General features: G+C 40.9%; 1 protein-coding gene across 5 annotated transcripts in view; it reads left to right on the forward strand.

Annotated features, from left to right (window-relative positions):
- Positions 1-21559, forward strand: part of NOSTRIN (nitric oxide synthase trafficking) — a 62766-nt gene that overhangs the window by 32793 nt on the left and 8414 nt on the right. For 4 of the 5 annotated variants that reach the window (XM_060106390.1, XM_060106391.1, XM_060106388.1 and 1 more), the window contains 6 exons: positions 1263-1361; positions 7507-7632; positions 12846-12944; positions 13042-13167; positions 19459-19567; positions 20883-20971. In XM_060106390.1, the coding sequence (XP_059962373.1) occupies positions 1263-1361; positions 7507-7632; positions 12846-12944; positions 13042-13167; positions 19459-19567; positions 20883-20971 (648 nt within the window). The remainder of the gene's footprint in view (positions 1-1262; positions 1362-7506; positions 7633-12845; positions 12945-13041; positions 13168-19458; positions 19568-20882; positions 20972-21559) is intronic. The other variant, XM_060106392.1, reaches the window with a different exon arrangement.

The following is a 21559-nucleotide window of genomic DNA, read 5'->3' on the forward strand; positions in this document are numbered from 1 at the left end:
TTCAAGGGATTCAGCATGTCAGTAATGAGGTGTAGTCTGTTTTTTTTGTTTTTGTTTTTTTTTTTGCGGTACGCAGGCCTCTCACTGTTGTGGCCTCTCCCGCTGCAGAGCACAGGCTCCGGACACGCAGACTCAGCGGCCATGGCTCACGGGCCCAGCCGCTCCACGGCATGTGGGATCTTTCCAGACCGGGGCACAAACCCGTGTCCCCTGCACTGGCAGGTGGACCCGCAACCACTGCACCACCAGGGAAGCCCGGTGTAGTCTGTTTTGGAGACTCAAATGAAGAGCCTTAAAGAACCAAATGCTCTTGGCTCCTACTCTCATTTATCAGCAGGCATGGGACCGACGGAAGGTGGAGGGGAGGGTCTCTGAGCTTCTTGTTCCTTGAATTCCACTTTGTAGAGGTTTCATATGTTTAGAGACCTTCAGAAGGCTTTGCCTCTGACTTCTTAGGGAAAGAGAGACCTGGACTTTTCCCTTCATTGTCTGGTTTTACAGTCATTGCAACTTGAGGTGAAAAACCATACCATCTTTCAATCAACCCAGTTCCTGAATAGGCTAAATCCAACTCAAACCAAATTCTGTTGATTTTATCTCTGGAGCATCCTGTTCTGCCAAGCTGGGACTGTATAGGCAATGACGGATCACCCACATCATAACCCAGGCCAAGGCTGGAGGCATCAACAGAGTAGGGGACTTTGAATGCTGCTTCCTTCCTGACCCCTCCCTCCGCCTGCCCACCACAAATGCAGGGTAGTTCACAAGATGCCAGGCAGATACCCAGCTCTCAAGCCCAGGCATCAGGGAGCAAAATTTTTCTTTTGCTCTAAGTTTTAAGAGAGCATCTTAAAATGACCTCAATTGTGGCCAAGCAGATTTAAAAGAATGATGCCAGCAGTCTTCCATGTTTGTTGTGATTTTTTTGGCAGGGGTATGGGGGGTGGTAAAGCCATTTCCTTCCATTATGCTAGCTAGAACAATGTTTTGGAAACTCGCAAGCCTTCGGTGATTTAACAAAATGTATAAACCTCTTGAATGAACTCAGTGTAATGAAAAAAATATACAGTGGTTCTCAGGGCAAAATGTTAGCCACTGTGATATTTTAGGCAGATTTTGAGGTGAGGGCAGAAATGAAGACCTAAAAATACACGATCATTCAAGCTAGCACGTGAACGTGACTTGTTCCAGAACAGAAGAGTTTTTCTCTTGATATCAGTTTCTGATCCTTTTTTGCTTTTTTTGTATGTTTTTGACTCTAGGCCAAGAAGAAATTGATGGTTAGTACCAAGAAGCATGAAGCGCTTTTCCATCTTGTAGAAAGCTCCAAGCAAATTACTACCGAGAAGGAGAAGCAGAAGGTAAACTCTCATGGCCGGCTGAGTGCATATGGCTTAGAGATGGATGGGCTTCCTGCCCTTAGCTATGAACACAGGAGAACTGGCTGATTCCCCCTCTGTGTGGGGTCTCTGCAGGGCTGTAGTGTGGCAGAATATGAGAAGGATCCTAAGTTATTCCTGGTCCCCATATATATATATTTTTAAAGATCTTTTAAAAAAATATTTATTTATTTTGGCTGCTCTGGGTCTTAGTTGTGGCACGCAGGATCTTCCTGTTGGCATGCGGGCTTGTAGTTGCGGCATGTGGGCTTCTTAGTTGTGGCATGCAGACTCTTAGTTGCGGCATGTGAACTCTTAGTTGTGGCATGTGAACTCTTAGTTGCTGTATGTATGCGGGATCTAGTTCCCTGACCAGGGATCGAACCCGGGCCCCCTGTATTGGGAGCTCAGAGTTTTTACCCACTGGACCACCAGGGAAGTCCCAGTCCCCATATATTTTTATATTTTTATTTTATTTATTTATTTATTTTTTTGAGGTACATGGGCTTCTCACTGTTGTGGCCTCTCCCGCTGCGGAGCACAGGCTCCGGATGCGCAGGCTCAGCGGCCATGGCTCACGGGCCCAGCCACTCCGCAGCATGTGGGATCCTCCCGGACCGGGACACGAACCCGCGTCCGCTGCATCGGCAGGCGGACCCTCAACCACTGCGCCACCAAGGAAGCCCCCCATATATTTTTAAAAGGTATTATTGACAGATGACAAATTAAACCAGTGGTGTCCAATATTTTTGATAAGGAGCCTGATTAAACATCTCTCAGCTCACACCCCAAATAAGTAAAAAAATATATACACATAGCATAATGTATTATATAATGTATTTTACCTATCTTGTATATTATATAGAATACTTTTTATGTTAAACTAATGTATGAACATTATACAACATAAAAAAGTAGAAATATTTGAAGGATGTGGTAAAAATGAAATAATATTTTCATTGATTAGCTAATCATGATGTCTTCATATAGTCATTAAGTGACATATACAGACAAAATATACATGTGGGACAAGGCTCAGCCTTACTCATAGTAAATATAAATTTGTATCTCTAGTATGTCTTCTTGATAATGTCAATTTTTTGGTCAACTTCTCATCAGCTCTCACTAGATCATGCCAGATTTTGCCTTTTTTTTTTTTTTTTTTTTTTTTTTTTTTGCGGTACGTGGGCCTCTCACTGTTGTGGCCTCTCCCGTTGCGGAGCGCAGGCTCCGGACGCGCAGGCTCAGCGGCCTTGGCTCACGGGCCCAGCCGTGCCGCGGCATGTGGGATCTTCCCGGACCGGGGCACAAACCCGTGTCCTCTGCATCAGCAGGCAGACTCTCAACCACTGCACCACCAGGGAAGCCCAGTTTTTGGCTTTTCATGTGGGTGATGATGCACCTGTAATTGGGAGCAGGAGAAAGCATCAGCTCTGGCGTTTTCCTGTGGCTTTCTTGTGCTTGCATTGTTTGTATTAACATCAATCTACAGCTTCGTAGCAGAAATTTTTTTAAGGCATGTGTTCATTTTGTGTGTGTTAACCTAATTAAAGTGGATAATAAATCTGTAAATCCGTATGATCCAGACTCCTGCCGATGGGCACGTGTCCCAGGATGTTGAGAGTGACAGCATTTGCGGGACCCACATCAGCTTCTCATGTTATAAAATGCCCACTCTCCCTCCAGAACACTTCAGAATCCTCAACTATCCACACGTAGGCACCAATATCAATTCATATATTGAATAAGAGTAAGCTTGAACACTCTTTTTAGGCAAAAATGAACACAACTAATATTTGAGTATTAGAATATCTTGGACACCCCTTATGGTATGTGCCCCAGATTGGAAACCTTTGAAATAGTCAATATCTTCCCCCAGAGATGGAGTCCCCCTAAGGAAGTGCAGACAGCACCACTGCAACCCAAAACATTCTTAAAAGAAAAAGAGAATTGTCGTTGCCAAGTAACTCTATTATTTCATCTGAGGAAACTATCAGTTGAATAACTTAAATTCATTGTTAGCAAGATATTACAAGGCTCTTGTGTCAATCTTCACAGTTTGAAATGATCATACAGTTACTGAATAATGAGACAGCTTCCGAAGAGGAGGCAAAACCAAAGTAAGTTAAAAACCTAAGCTCCAGGACCTCGTTGTAGGCACTTGGAGCCCTCATTAGAAGCTATTCTTTATTGATGTCGAGGAATGACAAAGGCAAAAGCATGGGCAGCTAAGTGGTGAATTTTTGCTTCCTTCCCTCATTAGCAGCTTCCCTGGGAGGCGGAAGTTCATGATCCTCCCCTGCCCTCCTCCACCTGGTCCTGTCCACCATAGCCCTTGGCTGTCATTACATCACAGACCCCTACCATCGTCATCACTTTAGCTGGTAGCTTTCTCTTTTTTAGTCCTAAAGCTAAACGCCTAAGGCGGCGTTCATTTTTGCATCTCACAAAGACGTGCCCATGATCTCCCACTTGAGCCGGGCTGGTTCGGTGCTGCTCAGCAATCCTTCCTGTTTTCCTGCTCAGCAATCCTTGTTCTCACCAGAAGCTGATCTACATCTCCATTCTTCTCATTCCTCCATCCTCACCACCCACCCTCAGCAGACCATCTTGCCTCCAGCGTTACAGAGTAAATAGAAGTCAGTAGAGCCACCTGCCTACTGAAGTCCTATGTGCAATGCGACAGGCCAATTCTTCATCCTGTGCTCTGATTCCCATCCCAGCCTCCTCTCAGAGGCCCTTCCCTGGACTATTCCCTTCTCTCCTGTATCTTAAGGATTGCTTCCCATCAGCCTTTTCAACTTCCCTCTATCTTGGGAGAGTAGGAAGGATCAGGGAGACGCCCTTTGTCTCCCTGATATTCCTATTCCTGCTCCTCTCCAGATATCATCATCTCTTTCTTTTCACAATAAGATTTATTGAAAGGGTTATCTGTGCTCTGTCTCCACTTCCTCATCTCCCGTTCACTCCTCAAACCACTGGCCAAGCTTTCCCCACCAATTCGCTAGAAATGTTCTTGCCATTGAATACGTGGTCCTTGTTGCTAAAGCTAATGGGTGCTTTCCAGTTCTGACTTTATTTAACTTCTTGGAAGCATTAAGCATCATTGAGTTTCCCCTTCTAGCAGCATTCTCTTCTTTTAACTACAACGACATCTTACGCTTTTGGTTTTCCTTTCTGTCAATTTTTTCTTAAGCTCCTTTATGGACTTCCCTCGTTCTGCCTGAACTTTCTATATTGTTGTGCCTGATGATTTCCCTCCTGGGCCTCATTCTGTTTTATTCGGCATCATATTTCCAGTGTCCCACACAGTACTCTCAATATCAAGGGCTCAATACATAGCACATACTCAACAAATATACTCTCAAGGCTTTGGCTACCATGTCTCTGCTGACAATACCCAAATGTATATCTCCAGCCCAAACCAGTCTCTGAAATGCTCTGTGGCATCTCAAACTCAATATCCAAAATCGGAACCATCACTTCCCTCTACCAAAAATATTTTTTATTCCTCTGTTTTTTATATATTTGAATATCACCATCTACCATATCCTCCCAATTCTAAGTCCTAAACCAAATACTTCCTGAATTTATCTACCTATATTTATCCCCGCTGCCACTACTCTCTCCCAGGCCACCATCATCACTGCTTGGGTTACTCCAACTGACAACTTGGTGTCTTGGCTTTCAGTGTTTCCTCGCCTTATCTATTCCCCATACACAAGCCAAGCTGACTTTTCTGGAACTCGAATCTGAGCCTATTATTCTCCTTTAAAAAGCCTTCAAAGGTTTCCAGGTGACCTCAGGATAAAGCACAAACTCTTTTATGTGGCCCTCAAGACCCTCCCTGACTTGGCCCTTGCTTAACTTTTCAGCATATTCACTTGCTATTATTTCTCTCAAACTGTGTGCTCCAACCTCACCAAAAATCTTTTTTGGTATCATGTCATGCTATTTTGCCTCACCAATTCCTACTTTCATTTTAGGTTTATTCACACAGGGATCATTTCTGTTGAGTACCCACTCTGTGACACCTGAATACTTTTATCATCTTGGGATCTATCAAACAGGATAACAATGGCCTGTGTGTGTCCTTGACTAGAGAGGGAGCCTGTCTCGTTCCTTTATCTATTCCCAGTGTCTAGTACATGACATGGTGTGGCAGTCAAGAAATGTTTGATGAATGAATTAATGAATAAATGAATCGATGTTTGTTCCAAGAGAAAGAAAAGAGGAAAGAAAAAGTATTTAATCTTTGACAAATTTTAGGAAAAGTTTCTGAGAAGTTCCTTAAATAAGAATATAAGAGTCTCTATTCTTCTTCTGTATCTGGGGTTATTTGCTGTAAATTTGCTGAGCAGAAACTTCTAGTCAATAGCTATAGAGTGTAGGCTGATGAACGTGAGTGGTGAGGAGAAGCAAGTACAGATCAGGAACCTCCAACTCAAGACTGTAATCTATCAATGATTCCTGTACTCTTATTCTGTAAATCCTTCAGGCCTTGGCATTTCTTACCAAGACAGGTAGAGATTTGTGCAATCAGTCTCCAGACTGACTCTGTTCTCATTGCTGGGCACACTCAATAAGAATCAAAGAACAATGACTTAGCCAAGTATAGCCGTGGTGCACATTCAACCCTTTCTCTGTATCATTATCAGGCTAAAATTCACAAGCTCATATATCTATAGATAAATGGCTCATTACACTTGATATACAAAACCAACCGTGTCCTGGATAGGTCATATATCAGAGCTGAGGGACAGTTGAATGGCTAGCATATCAACTGGAATAATAAAGTGAGTGGTGTTAATATTCAGCATTTTGGATGAATGTTCTTCATTACTGAAACGTTAGTCAAAATGTCCTTAAACATAAAGAGGAGCATTCTTAAAAACCTTGATCTCTGTCCTTGAAAATCCTAAACTGCTTAAATCACAGGACTCCTTGGTGCTCCTTGAACTGTGGCTTGAGGACCATTTGCATCAGAATCATCTGAGGAGGCAGTGAAAATTCAGATTTCCTGATCCCACTACCGAGCTACTGAATCAGTGTTGCTATTGGTGGAACCCTGAAAATCTGCAATTTTCCAAAAATCTCTGGTCATTCCCAGGCATATTAAAGTCTGAGAATCATTCATGTAATACAACTTCTTCTTTTCTCAAAGATGTGAAATTATGTGTCTGAGCATTTTGAGAATTCAATTCGAACTACCCTGATCCAGAGAGTTTTGTATTACTTTGATTTTCACAGTCAGGATGGCCAATTTTGGTGACTGGCCAGAAGGGGCTCTTTGTGAAGGAGCATATCACTGGGGGTCAGGATGACAGGAAAGCATTTGTCAAGCTGTCCATAACTTGCAGTGAACAATGGCATGTATCTCAGGCTCTTTCTTCACTAGTAATAGTAACACTCACTAGTCTTTGAATGCTATACTAACTGTCAAGCAGTGTGCCCTGTTCCTTACCTGTATCACCTGCTTGATTCCTCAGAGCAACACAGTGAAGTGGGAGCATCACTGTCCCCATCACAGAGGTGAGAAAACTGTGGCTTGTGAAGTTTAAGTAACTCACTTGTAGTCAGAACCAGGACTCTAATCCTGAAGTCTGATTCCAGAGTTATATTGCAGAGTTTAAATAGTGAAAGTGAAGTGAGAGGATGGTCTCCACGCCTAATGCTAGTTTTAGAAATTATCTGATTGTGCAAATCTCTACATGCCCCAGTAAGAAATGCGGAGGCCTGAAGGATTTACGAAATAAGAGAACGGGAATCATTGGTAGATTACAGTCTTGAGTTGGAGGTTCCTGATATGTACTTGCTTCTCTGCACCTGTCATTTGGCCTCTTCCTTCATCTGATGAAAATGGGCATACCACGTCGTATTTAAGGACCTCAATTTCCTCATGTGAAAATGGAAGGAATCCTACTGAAAGGCTCTTGGGTTTCCTTTCAGTTCTGACATCCCTGTTTTCTGAGAAAGGTCTTTGATTTTGTCATCTATAGTCACCGTTTATGACTTTAGCTGCGAGATGAGAAACTCATCATTGGGATGCATATAATTCTTTCTCCAGAATTACAAAGGGCTTTCATAAATGCGTTCATGAATATGTGACACTGATGTTTTACCCTAGCTCCTCAGTAAACTGAAAAAATCAACTGAGAAGTTGTCAAAAGAAGATGAAAATTACTACCAAAACAACATGGCCAGCTGTTCTATCAGACTGAAATGGGAGAATACACTGGAAAACTGCTTCCAGGTAAGTTATGCATTCACGTTTTTTTTTTCCTTTCTTTTTCCAAAGAGCTTTGTGTGGGAGAGAAATCACTGCTCCCATTCTATCTTCTAGGCACCCTTCAAGGGCTATGAGAAAAACACTTAACCTAGATGTCTCCATCCATCTCATTTTTCCATCTATATCACAACAACGGGAGATAATTATGATTCTTACTGGTATGGCTGCCAGGATTCCTGGTGTAGCGGACTTCTAGCTGGTCTTCAAGATGTGTTAGGTATTGCTGTTACTAAGGACCCTTATCAGAGGCTCTTACTAGGTCTCTCCTTCCTTTTTCTCGGTGTCCTTTTCTCCTGTTAGGGTCCTCCTCCACCTTCTCCTTCCACCCCAGCCTGCTTTCAGCAGTCCCAACTTTTATGTTGAAGGTATGGAAATTATCTTCTTCGCTTATAAAGTCTTCGTGATGGTGACAAGATGTATATCACTTACATTTCAAAAGAGCTTCTTTCAACTGAGCTTTAAAAATATTTAAGACTCTAGGTTTTTTAATTAGAATCCGAATCAAGTGGAGAATCTACTAGAAGTAAGAATCTCCATAAAAAAAGAAAGTTTTCCTTTCATCCTCTTTGTTTCCTGGTTTATTGCTACTACCATGCTGGAGGCCACTGGTATTTCTCCCCTCTGTACCTTTGAGTTCACACAATTCCTCTTACTCCCATAAGAGTTCTAAGTTTAAGTTCTAAGCTTATCCTCTTGCTTAGAGCTAGCCTCTGCCCCCTGAGTGCCAAACCAAACCCTACTAGACCCACTTGAGATACTCCTGTTGAGTAATCCTTGCCTCACCATAACCAATAAGGATTCCCTGACTTAGTATTTCGTTGGCTTGTACATACTCAGTCTATACCAACAAGTCATTGACTCACATATTACACTATGTATTCCTTATTCTCTATTGTTTGCAAACAACAGGAGTAAAATGTGATATTCATGAAGACACATAACAAAAGTGGGCTGAACTCAATTAAAATGGAATTTTATTAGAAGTGTGGAAAGTGGAGATGGGTCAACCAGGGTTGTTCCATTTCATATTTTTCTCCATTCTCCCACCATTCTTCTGTAAAAATGGAATATAAGAATGTATTTTAATGTCTTATGAAGTGTCCTCTTACCCCTTCTTACTCTGCAGATTGGATTCACAAATTCTTTCAGAGAACATTCATTGAACTATGCTTAAGGTAGTTTACTAGATACTGTAAAGTCTCAAGTGCAATTATTAAGTAATGAAACCAATTGCACAAACCACAGGTCAAAATTAGTCTTAATACTTCATAATTATTCTATGTTCAAGCCACATTTCCTACCTTCCAAGAAGAAACAATTCAGTTGTTAAAAATAACCTATAATATATTTTGAAAAATAATAGCCACTCGAGAATTCCCCGGTGGCCCAGTGATTAGGACCCATGCTGTCACTGCCATGGGCCCAGGTTCAGTCCCTGGTTGGGGAACTAAGATCCTGCAAGCTGCTCAGTGTGGCCAAATAATAATAATAATGATAATAATAGCCACTCTATCAAAAATGACCACAAATCAAATGTTTGGTACTGTTAGTATTTACTAGAGGAATTATTTTAGAAAGGCTTTTGCAATAAATGCAAACAGTCTTAAAAATGTCACATTATCAACTAGTGTTCCTCATCTGAACCACGGAACACAGAAAATAATGTGAGTGACTGTTTTCTCAGTTCCCCAAGGATGGTAGTGACTAATACCCTCTAGATGCAGAGAAGAAATGGTAACTCATTGCAGATAACAGATGCCTTAGGACATTAGGGTTTAATTCTCTCCTAGAACCTCGGTTGAAAAACCTAATTTCCTTTCCATAAATCCATCTTGAGGAAGTAGATGAAATAACAAGATACAGGTTTCTGTTCAAACTACATTAAAAGTAAAAGGGAAGAAGCAATACAAATGGCCAAAATTAAGGGGATGACTAAATAAATCAATACACTCTACACAAGGCACTATTAATTAAAATGGTGTTTTGGAGACTAGTGACATTGGAAACTGCTTATGTATAATGTTAAGTGAAAAAACAGGATACCAATTTGAATAATTTGGTTGATAACTAGGAAGATAAAATCATACATACACACATTCCTCGACAGACTAAAATACATCAAAATGTTAACAGTGGTCATCTCTAGGTGGAAGAATTATAAATGATTTTAAAATTTATTTTCTTGTAGCCCTTTATGGCCCCAAGACAATGTCTAGGGTGCTTGTTAAAATTCAGATTCCTGAGTGCCTTCCTAGACGGGGTAAGTCAGAACTTCTGAATGATTTTAGGAAGGGGTCTAGGTGATCTCTAGATGTACTAAAGTTTAAGCGTTCATGCTCTAGAAAAAGCAACGTACTTCTTTGATCAGTTTTATGAAAACAATTTAGATGAAAATGAAGTCACTCCAATCTCTCTGGGTAGTACAAACCAGAAGGTCAGGACAGCAGGAAGTGAAAAGAATGAATGAAGAGTGTGAATCATCATGAAGCCTGGGCCCCAGACAGCCTCTCCATCTACTCTTCTTGATAACTCTTTGATCCCACTTGCCTCTCATGTGCTATTATGAAAGCACAGGAGGATAATTTGAAGCCCTCCAGAGTATCTTGCTTCTCAATGACCTATTTTATACAAAAAGAACGCAATAGAAAGCAATTAGAAAGGAATAATAGAAAGCAATAATTCATTAAATGAGATATGGATTTCCCCTTCACACAGTGGAATTTATCTCAGCCTCTCTTCACGAGCAGACATAGATCATCTTAATGATTTCCCTGAAATGAAATTGAAATCTTTTAAATATTGCCATCGCCACCAAGGGACACTGGTTATTCTAGTCTCAGATTGATGATAGTGGCTCAGCACTTGTCACAGTAAAGAAACAGCTGCCCAGCAGGGATGCAGCGTGTTCCCCAAACCTGACTTCTGTTTTCTGTCCTGTCCTTTGCTCAGGGTGCTAAACTAGAACTTTCTAGATCTTTTCCCATAGTATAAATACTCTTTCTTTTTGAAGACTGTCCCACTTGAGGTCCAAGACACTGAGCAGAATTTATTTTACATATTTGTTAGAGGAGGCATATGATTTGTGCCCTTTGATGAAACATTACGTTTACTAGGCTGCTCTTCTGTGTCTTTAATCCTGTACCTGGGGGACAGAGGGCACATTCAAATGGCTGGTACTTGAGATTTTGGATAAAAACTCAGGAGACCAAGAGCAGAAACAAAAGTATTTCATTCCCATTGACTTACAAAAATTGTGCAGCTTCTGACTAGACAAAAAAGGTAGCCATGAGGGAACAGAGCTCTAGGCTTCCTGATTCAAATGTCGGGACACTTGGTACAGAATTGAAATCTGCATGTGGTTGACATAGATGTTCACAGTTACTGCCAGCTTTTTACCACTTGCATTTAATAACAGCATTAAAATGACTATATACTAGTAAACAAAGTGTGGTAAGTACAGACAATGGAACATTATTCAGCCTTAAAAAGGAAGGAAATTCTGACCTAGGCTACAATGTGCATGAATATTGAAGACTTTATGCTAAGTGAAATAAACCAGACACAAAAGGACAAATATTGTATGTTCCCTCTTATAAGAGATACCCAGGGTAGTCAAATTCATGGAGGACAACAAGTGGAATGGTGGCTGCCAGGGGAGATGAGGGGAGAGAGAATGGGGAATTATTGTTAATGGGTACAGAGTTTCAGTTTTGCAAGATGAAAAAAGTTCTGGATATGGGTAGTGGTGATGGTTGCACAACGATGTGAACGGACTTAATGCCACTGAACTGTACACTTAAAAATGGTTAACAGGTTAACTTTATGTAACTATTACACAAATAAATTTTTTGAAAATTTAATGATTATATACCATAGATTAAATAACAGCAGGATGTGAATGCAGTCTACACACTAGGGTATAAAGGAACACCAGGCTGGACAGGCTAGTGGCCCCTGCAGGTGTGCTGAAAGACAGGATGGGAGAAGCCAGTGGCCTTTGTGATGTCTCCCCACCTCCACCCTACCAAAGGCCTTGAGACGCAGTCCGCCCTTCTTACTTCCACGATAATGCCACCCACCAATTTGCCCAAGAAGGCTTTCTTTCTCAGGAAGGACTATTGATGAGTACTCTTTACTGTGTGGAAAGAAGCAGGGTGGGATGGCGGGTATGAAAGGGACCAACCTAGCCTCTGGGTAAAGGGGGAAAGCCCAGGCCTTGTCCTTACAGAAACGGGATGAGGCATGTTGTTTTGGACACTTGCCGCCTCTGTCAAAGCCTCTAGGCTTCTGGGCACATACCCAGCAGCCTCCTATGGCCCTCACAAGGCTTAGGAATGCCCCCTGCATTTCCACTTGACCCAGCCTTCTTGGACAATGCCTAGTCGCTGAGCGTCCCTGTATTTCCTCAAAACAAACAGTCTGTAGCTCAGCTAGCAGTGAGGGATGAGAGTCAAATAACTAACTTCTTCTAAAATGTTAATGGCTGACAAGGCAAATGTGGACCTCCCTTACTTTATTTACTCTTCCTAGCTAAAAGCCATAAAACTCTAAAAGTGGAATTTTTGTCATCCCGCACAAAACAGGGAGGCTGTGTTGCCACCTTCCAAGAGTGGTCTCTGACCCCCAGGCCTCATTTTAGGCCAGGATGATGAATGGATCAGACTTTAAGCTTCTGCTCTCATCACATAATTTCCTTAAGCAGAGAATTTGCATCTCATCATCATTGTCCCTGCCGGAACCGGCAGAACGCCTTGTATGTGCTGCAAACAATTCTAGAAATACTTAGTGTCTGACTGCATTTCCAAGGTACAGACATGGGTTTTACTGGGCTTCATTCTTTTGTTGGAACCCACAGGTTCTTTTCAAATGATTCCTTTCTCCCCCTTCTTTGTGAACATCAGGTAACCTGTGGCATCCACCTATGTGCTTTTTGGCCCACAAAAGCCTGGAGAAAGTGTATGAGTTAAATTGATCCTAATGGAGAATAAAATAAGACAGACATCAAATCACATTCCTGTCCTGGGAAACTACCCCCCTCCACGATGTGGATATAATGTAATCAAGAGGCACAAACAGGACAGCTCCCTCAGACTTTCTTCGTTGTGTTAGTGCTTAGTGGGTGACTTCAGTTTTGTATAACAGTGGGCTGATCTAATCTCGTTTTTCATCCTTCTCAGAGCACCCTGGAGCTGGAGAAGGAAAGAATTCAACTCTTGTGCAATAACTTAAACCAGTACTCCCAACATATTTCTGTTTTTGGCCAAACCCTGACCACAGTGAGTAGTAAAGAATTCGCCATCTCTGGTATGCATGGTAAGAGCTGGCAGGAAACATGTCCTCTGCAACCTTGTTCTGCTTTCCTCGGCATTGCAGTGCCACACGCAGATTCACTGTGCCATCAGCAAGATAGATGTCGAAAATGATATCCAGGCTCTCGTGGAAGAAACCGCAGTTTTATCTACAGAAAATAAATCTGAGTTCCTATTAACAGATTACTTTGTAAGTATGGGATGGAAGGAAGTTTCATTCATGGGAAACCTTAGTCAGTCATATACTGAGGGATTCATTTTGAAAAGAATTGAGAGCAATTGTAAAGGAAACGTATTGTTTAGGAAACAAAAATATTGACTTTTTCACAGTCCGTATAAATTTAAAAACTCTGTGGTTTACAGACTGGGCAATGCAAACCTGTCTTTGGCTTTCTCTGCAAGGGAAGAACTCCAAACAGGGTTTTAACCTGAATCTTTTTTTTTTTTTTTTGAAGGAAATATTTTATTTCATTTACCTTTTTAATTTAAAAAATTTTTTATTTTATATTGGAACATAGTTGATTAACAATGTTGTGTTAGTTTCAGGTGTACAGCAAAGTGATTCAGTTATACATATACATGTATCTATTCCTTTATAAATTCTTTTCCCATTTAGGTTATTACAGAGTAGTGAGCGGAGTTCCCTGTGCTATACAGTAGGTCCTTGTTGGTTACCTATTTTAAATATAGCAGTGTGTACATGTCAATCCCAGACTCCTGATCTGTCCCTCCCCCCAAGACTGAATCTTCACACTCTATAAATAATCACTGTGTATCACATTGGTTTGTCTATTGCTGCATAACAACTTACCCCCAAACTCAACAGCTTGAAGCAAACATTTATTATCTCAGAGTTTCTGTGGGTCAGAAATCCAGGTGTGGGTTAGCTGGGTGCCCGAGTCCCACACAGGGCTGTAATCAAGGTGTCAGCCGGGACCGCAGACATCTCAATGCTCTACTGGGAGATGATTCTCTTCTAAGCTCACTCACGTGGCTGATGGCAAGCCTCTGGTCCTCGGGAACGGTTTTAGCTGGAGATACCAGTTCCTTGCCGTGTGGGTCTCTCCATCTATGGAGAACTCACAGCATATCAGCCTGCTTCTCTCGGAACTAGCAATGCAGGAGAGACAGAGCCAGAGTGTCCAAGATGGAAGCATAGTCTTTTATAAGCTAATCTCAGAAGTGGCATCTCATCAGATTCAATTTGTTAGACGCAAGTCAATAAACAGCCCACACTCAAGGGGAATGGATCACACAGAGGCATGAATCTTAGGAGGTGCAAATTATTGTCAACATCCTTTCTGGTCCTTGCCTTTGAAAAACTTTATCCTAATTAGAGGATTATACAAGATTTCATTCTTTTTTGTGGCTGAGTAATATTCCATTATATATATAACAAATCTTCTTTATCCATTCATCTATTGATGGGAACTTAGGTTGCTTCAATATCTTGGCTATTGTAAATAATGCTGCAATGAACACTGGGGTGCATATATCTTTTCAAATTAATGTTTTTGCTTTCATTGGGTATATACCCAGGAGTAGAACTGCTGGATTGTATGGTAGTTTCCACCAACAATGTACCACAGTTCCCTTTTATCCATATCCTCACCAACACTTATTATTTGTTGTCTTTTTAATGATGGCCATTCTGACAGGTGTGAGGTGATAGCTCACTGTGGTTCTGATTTGCATTTCCCTGATGATTAGTGATACTGAGCATCTTTTCCTGTGCCTGTTGGCCATCTGTATGTCTTCTCTGGAAAAATGTCTATTCAGGTCCTCTGCCCATTTTTTAATTGGGTTGTTTGGTTTTTTTGATGTTGAGTTGTATGAGTTCCTTGTATATTTTGGATATTAACCCCTTGTCAGATAAATCATTTGCAAATTTCTTCTCCCATTCAGTAGGTAGCCTTTTCGTTTTGTTGGAAGTTTCATTTGTGTTTTGTTGACGTTTCCTCCACTGTGCAAAAGTTTTCAGTTTGATGTAGTCTCATTTGTTTATTTTTGCTCTTGTTTCCCTTGCCTGAGACATATTCCAAAAAAATATTGTTAAGTCCAGTGTCAAAGAATGTTCTGCCTGTGTTTTCTTCTAGAAGTTTTATGGTTTCAAGTCTTACATTTAAGTTTTTAATCCATTTTGAGTTTATTTTATTTTATTTATTTTTTATTGAAGTATAGTTGATTTATAATGTTGTATTAATTACTGCTATACAGCAAAGTGATTCAGTTATACATATATATATATATATATATATATTCCTTCTTTATGTTCTTTTCCATTACAGTTTATCATAGGATATTGAATATAGTCCTCTGCGCTATACAGTAGGACCTTGTTGTTTATCTAGTCTATATATAAAAGCTGACATCTGCTAACCCAAACTCCCACTCCATCCCTTCCCCATCCCCCTTCCCCTTGGCAGCCACCAGTCTGTTTTCTATGTGCATAATTCTGTTTCTGTTTTTTTTTTTTTTTCCTTTTTGCGGTATGCGGGCCTCTCACTGCTGCGGCCTCTCCCGCTGCGGAGCACAGGCTCCGGACGCGCAGGCCCAGCGGCCACGGCCCACGGGCCCAGCCGCTCCGCGGCACATGGGATCCTCCCAGACCGGGGCACGAACCCGCATCCCCCGCATCGGCAGGCGGACTCTCAACCACTGCGCCACCAGGGAGGCCCCTGTTTCTGTTTTGTAGATAGGTTTATTTGTGTCATATTTTAGATTCCACATATAAGTGATATCATATGGTATTTGTCTTTCTCTTTCTGACTTACTTCACTTAGTATGATAGTCTCTAGTTGCATCCATGTTGCTGCAAATGGCATTTTTCTGTTCTTTTTTATGGCTGAGTAGTATTACATTGTATATATATACCACGTATTCTTTATCCATTTGTCTGTCAGTGGACATTTAGGTTGTTTCCATGTCTTGGCTATTGTGAATAGTGCTGCTGTGAACATAGGGGCGCATGTATCTTTTTGAATTACAGTTTTGTCTGGATATATGCCCAGGTGTGGGATTGCTGGATTATATGGTAATTCTATTTTTAGTTTTCTGAGGAGCCTCTATACTGTTTTCCACAGTGGCTGCACCAACTTACATTCCCACCAACAGTGTATGAGAGTTCCCTTTTCTCCACACCCTCTCCATCATTTGTTATTTGTAGACTTTTTAATGATGGCCATTCTGACTCATGTGAGGTGATACCTCATATTAGTTTTGATTTGTGTTTCTCTGATAATTAGTGATGTTGAGCATCTTTTCATGTGCCTGTTGGCCATCTGTATGTCTTCTTTGGAGAAATGTCTCTTTAGGTCTTCTGCCCATTTTTGGATTGGGTTGTTTGTTGGCTTGTTGTTGAGTTGTATGAGCTGCTTGTACATTTTGGAAATTAAGCCCTTGTCGTTCGCAACTTTTGCAAATATTTTCTCCCATTCTGTAGGTTGTTTCTTCATTTTGTTTATGGTTTCCTTTGCTGTTTTGCAAAAGCTTGTAAGTTTGACTAGTTCTCATTTGTTTATTTTTGTTTTTATTTCTATTGCCTTGGGAGACTGACCTAAGAAAACATTGGTACAATTTATGTCAGAGAATGTTTTGCCTATGTTCTCTTCTAGGAGTTTCATGGTGTTATGTCTTATGTTTAAGTCTTTAAGCCATTTTGAGTTTATTTTTATATATGGTGAGAGAAAGTAATCCAGTTTGATTCTTTTGCATGTAGCTGTCCAGTTTTCCCAACACCATTTTGTGAAGAGGATTTTTCTCATTGTATATTCTTCCTCCTTTGTCATAAATTAATTGCCATTACAGAGGCTTATTTCGAGGACATTTGAGTGATTCTACTATCACATGACCTTCCTTGCTAAAAACTGATCAGTGTCCCTGGTCAGAGCCCAGACATCTTGCCTGTTTGCTCTCTTGGGCTAAATTCTTTATCTTCTTGGGTCAGGTCATGCCTCAAAGATTTTGTCCTTCACTCCCCTCTTGTTAGTTTTAATTGTAGTGCTCTAGATGCTGATCATTAATTACCAAAATCTGCAGGAAAAAATCCTGGTTGCTCCTTCCTGGTCCCTCTGCTGTATTTCACTCAGACTTCCAAGGTCCAGTCTGGGAGGCTCACCTCCCTCTCTGTGTAAAACTGGACCACTGGTCATGTCCTCCTATAAGAGTAAAAGTATAGCCAAAACCAACATCCCAGGACCCCCACTCAGGGAACAAGAGATGAGGGGAGAGGGGAAGGCAGTTAGATCCGGCACAATAATGAATTCTGACCGGCTTTCTCCTTCCCACCATCTAAACAGCAATAAGTGGCCGGCTGTTTCTTTAATTGAATCTTTTTTTCCGACCCTGGCAAAGGCAAAGCAAATTAGCAATAGCAATGTCTGTTAAAGCAGAAACAAGGGTAGAGATGGAAGTGGAAAGGAAGATTTGATTACATGGGGAAAGTACCTTTTTTTTTTTCTTCCAAACCGTGTAGGTGATCCCTGAGATGGGAAAATGTCCAATAAAATATATCTATTACTTTCTTGTAAAAATGCCTCTATCAGCTAACCTGTCAATAAAATAAGGGTCATTCTCCTTGAAAATTTGACTAAGCTCCTATTGAAATGTAAAGAAGTAGCCACAATGGCTTATCTTATTTGATGTGCCCATGGGAATTTTTGGTTTCTATGAAATTTCAGTGCACCAGAACTAACGACTATGTATCTGTTGTCTAAGAGAATGGACTGTATCTCCAAATGGGTGAATAGGATTGTCCTAATATTCTTAAAGCAAAACACTTCCAAAATCTGACATTATAGTCATTGGCAGTAAGTGTAGACTGGCTTTTATAGAGTGCTATGAAATTTACATGGATGAGGGTAAGACAGGAGAACTATCTGAGTGTGAATATTGGAGGGCTGGTGATTAGTGTGAAAAATATTTACAAGGTTACTGTAAAGGCCATGTTCAAAAGATTGTATCTGCAGTTTAAATGCCTCCTCTGGTATTGATCTTCTTTCTGACAAATTTTTGGAAGAGAAGGACAAATTTAAGAAAGTTAAGGATGGCAGTTTAATCTATCTCAAGTTGATCCAGTAGTGATCTATCCGTGGAAATATATTTGTGAACAATATAGGCATCCCCAAAGAAACCAAATGAAGTCTTGGATTGGCATGAGAGTCAGATTATGAGGTGCATTCCTCCAGCAAGGAAGGACTGAGGGTTGGACTGAAGCATCCTTGCAGTTCACTCGGAGCTCACCTGCGGAGGTAACGTCAGCTTGGGCCTCAGCCTCAGGCAGACATGTGAAGGAGTGGACTCTGGTGGAGAATTAGGAGTCACAGGAGTTGGGTTTCAGCAGTAATTACTTACTGGCTGTTTCGTCTTGGGCCTTCATTTATTTCTGAGTGTCACAGGTAAAATGGGGAAAATAAAACCAATCTCGTCGAGTTGTTATAAGAATCACAAAGAGTCACATGTAATAAAGGATATAGAGAAAATTTTTATAATATATAATACAGTATGTAATCTACAGTATGTAGATTAAATATTTTAGTCTCTACATTATATTTTTGTAAAGGCTATTATTCTCTTTGCTCTAAATCTTCTCTTCTCTTTCTTCAGGACAGTCTATCTAAAGCTAATCTCTCCACCAATATTCAGGGTCCTCACTTTTCTCCTTCCTACCAGATAAGTCCTGACTCCTGCACTTCCATCTTCAGTCATCAGTTTTCCCTCTTTCTCCAAGGTTTCTGTCCATCTACTGCACTTATGTTCAGCCACCTCCTGACCTGACCCTAACATCCTTTTTTTTTTCACATAAAGGTTTTAATCATTTTAAGTTGCATATCACTGTAGGATATTTGCTCTTTGACTTGTTACTAGGCATTTAAACTGTGTCCTAACATACGAAAGCTCTGCTATTGTTTATGGTTCTCATAACCTACATGATAAAATCCCTACTTCAGCCTGAAAATCTGACCTAAGCTATTTAGACAATTGTTTCTTCCACTACATTTGCTCAAGCAACTGGTCTACTTATTGCTCCCCATACATTTCACACAACCCTCCCTCTGTCCTTTGCTTGTGTCATTTCTCCTGCAAGGAGTACCCTTTGCCTCCTTCCCCTCAACTGAAATGTGCTGGTTAAGTCAGCTAGTCTCCTTGAAGCTTTCATGCCCCTTCCCTTGGTGAGCCACATGCTCCTGTGAAATAGCTATAGTAACGTTCACCCTCCAAGAATAATTTTTATCTATTAAAGAAAGTGCTCAGCTATACACTTACAAGTTGTAAACAAGGAGCTGTCTTCTTATTCAGTAGGTCTAGAAAAGGTAGACCAATCTGTAGAAAACCAGAGGTTACCCTGCTTTTAATTTTTTTTACTTTTTTCTTCCATCAAGTTAAAATTGAATACAGTCAGTGAAAGTCTCAGTGCAACTAGGAGTAGCAACTCTTACTTTTTTTCCCTTTAAATTGTTAAAATTCCTTTTTTTTCTTAAAGGAAGAAGATCCTAAAAATGCAATGAGTAAAGAGCGACAGGCATCTTCAATAAAATCAAAACTGTTGAGACTGCAAAAAGATATTGAAAAAGCCTCGCGAGACCAGGAAGGTGTGTAGTTACCTCTTTGACTGGCCTGGTAAGGGAAAGTATTCTACTCGGAGGTTTCATCCACAATTAGGGTGATTCTGCTTTTGCTGACTGGTGCAGAGATCATCTCATTTAAAAGACCAAATATCAAACCTAATTTGTGTGAATAAAGAAAAATGAAAAACCAAGGAAAGAGCAAAAAAAAATTGAAAATGACATTCTGGTCTGTGAGATCTATACAAGTACTATACCACCATTTCCAGAAGTGTAGCATTTTACAGTGTTCCTGAAATTGGCTGATATGAGGGACAATTCGTTTGGTTTAAAACATAGTAAACCTCCTATGTACAAGGCTTTTCATTTTCTCGTGTTTATTTATTTCCCCCATATTATTTCATTCTATTTGGGGGTGCTAATAGGTTGTTTTTAAATTTTTTAAATGTATGTAAATTTTTTTCTTTTTTTTTTTTCTTGGCGGTACACGGACCTCTCACTGTTGTGGCCTCTCCCGTTGCGGAGCGCAGGCTCCGGACGCACAGGCTCAGCGGCCATGGCTCACGGGCCCAGCCGCTCCGCGGCATGTGGGATCCTCCCGGACCGGGGCACAAACCCGTGTCCCCTGCATCGGCAGGCAGACTCTCAACCACTGCGCCACCAGGGAAGCCCTACATTTTTTTTTAATTGAAGTATAATTGACGTACAACACTATATTAGTTCTAGGTGCACAACATAATGATTCAGTATTGCTATACATTACAGAATGATCACCACTTGTTTGTTTCTTTTTAAACTAACTTCCTGAATGATGTGAAAGTCATTCAGATTAAATCCTATACTTAGACGTTAGGTATGTGAGAACGTGAAGCAGCTCTAAAGTGTTACAGGTAATAAAAACAACTCCACTTTTATGATTCTGATATGTAGAGCTTATTTTATGTGGACCAGAGAACCCTGTTGCAATGTAATACTTGATAGGAAATCCAAGAGAGCAAAATGTTTAGAAATGTAAATATCAGCAGAGGAGAGCTTAACATGGGGGTAAATGTTAGGAATCCACCATGGAATGGGTCAACAAGGAGGATGCAAAAATCTCGTCTTGAAAAATAACAATCAAGACTCCTTAACCACCAGCATTTCTCGAATCCCATTAAATGAAGGTACAGGTCACCCATTCAGTAAAATTTAGTAACAACTACACACAGAAACAGCCCCAGCCATTTGGGAAATGCTCCCAGCATCACTTCTGGGCTCAGGGTCCCTCTGAGTATAACCACCTGCCAGTTGTGTCCCACTAGGACCAGAGGAACAGCGACTGACAGCCTTATTTCACTTTCAGGCCTGGAACGAATGCTGAAAGCATACTACAGCCACTCCTCCTTCTCAGACACAGAGAGCCAAAAAAGCACAGCAGCCTTAATGGACGAGGTAAACATTTGCAGAGGGCAGTTTCCTAGATTTAATGATGAAGGAGCTATTTTGGGAATGCTTGTTTTCTGGACCATTTGACCTCTGTTTGCCTTTCCTTTCTCATGACACAGAACAGTCTAGTCGGAGAGCTTGTACGCTCAGCTCCTTGACAAGTGGTTTGAGGAATCTGGAAAAATCCAGCTACTTAGAAATGTTTGATTTAGTGTCCTCCCAGGGGGGGAAAAAGTGCCTAAAATAGAATTCCCGCAAATAGAATCATTCAATTAAGGTCTGAAGACCACGTGTACTTTACTCCAGTTAACAGATGTGACCAAAAACACAGGATCTGCATTCAGAGAGGCCTGCATCTAGCTCTGCCTTTTACAGGGACCTAGGACAAATTTTGTTTTCTCATCTTTAAAGTGGGGATGTTGCTACCTAAGGGGTTTTGTGAGGATGATGCATTATTTAGAAAATGCTAGCACAGGGCACAGAGGAGAATTGAAATCCTGGTAATTATCATTGAGATGCTGTTTTCCATTCATCCTTGAGCTAACATCAGGGTCTTCTGAGTATAACGGGAAAGGAGAGATGTGGCCGCACAGA

Source organism: Mesoplodon densirostris, chromosome 8 (assembly GCF_025265405.1).
Source record: "Mesoplodon densirostris isolate mMesDen1 chromosome 8, mMesDen1 primary haplotype, whole genome shotgun sequence".
Classification (NCBI taxonomy): Eukaryota; Metazoa; Chordata; class Mammalia; order Artiodactyla; family Ziphiidae; genus Mesoplodon; species Mesoplodon densirostris.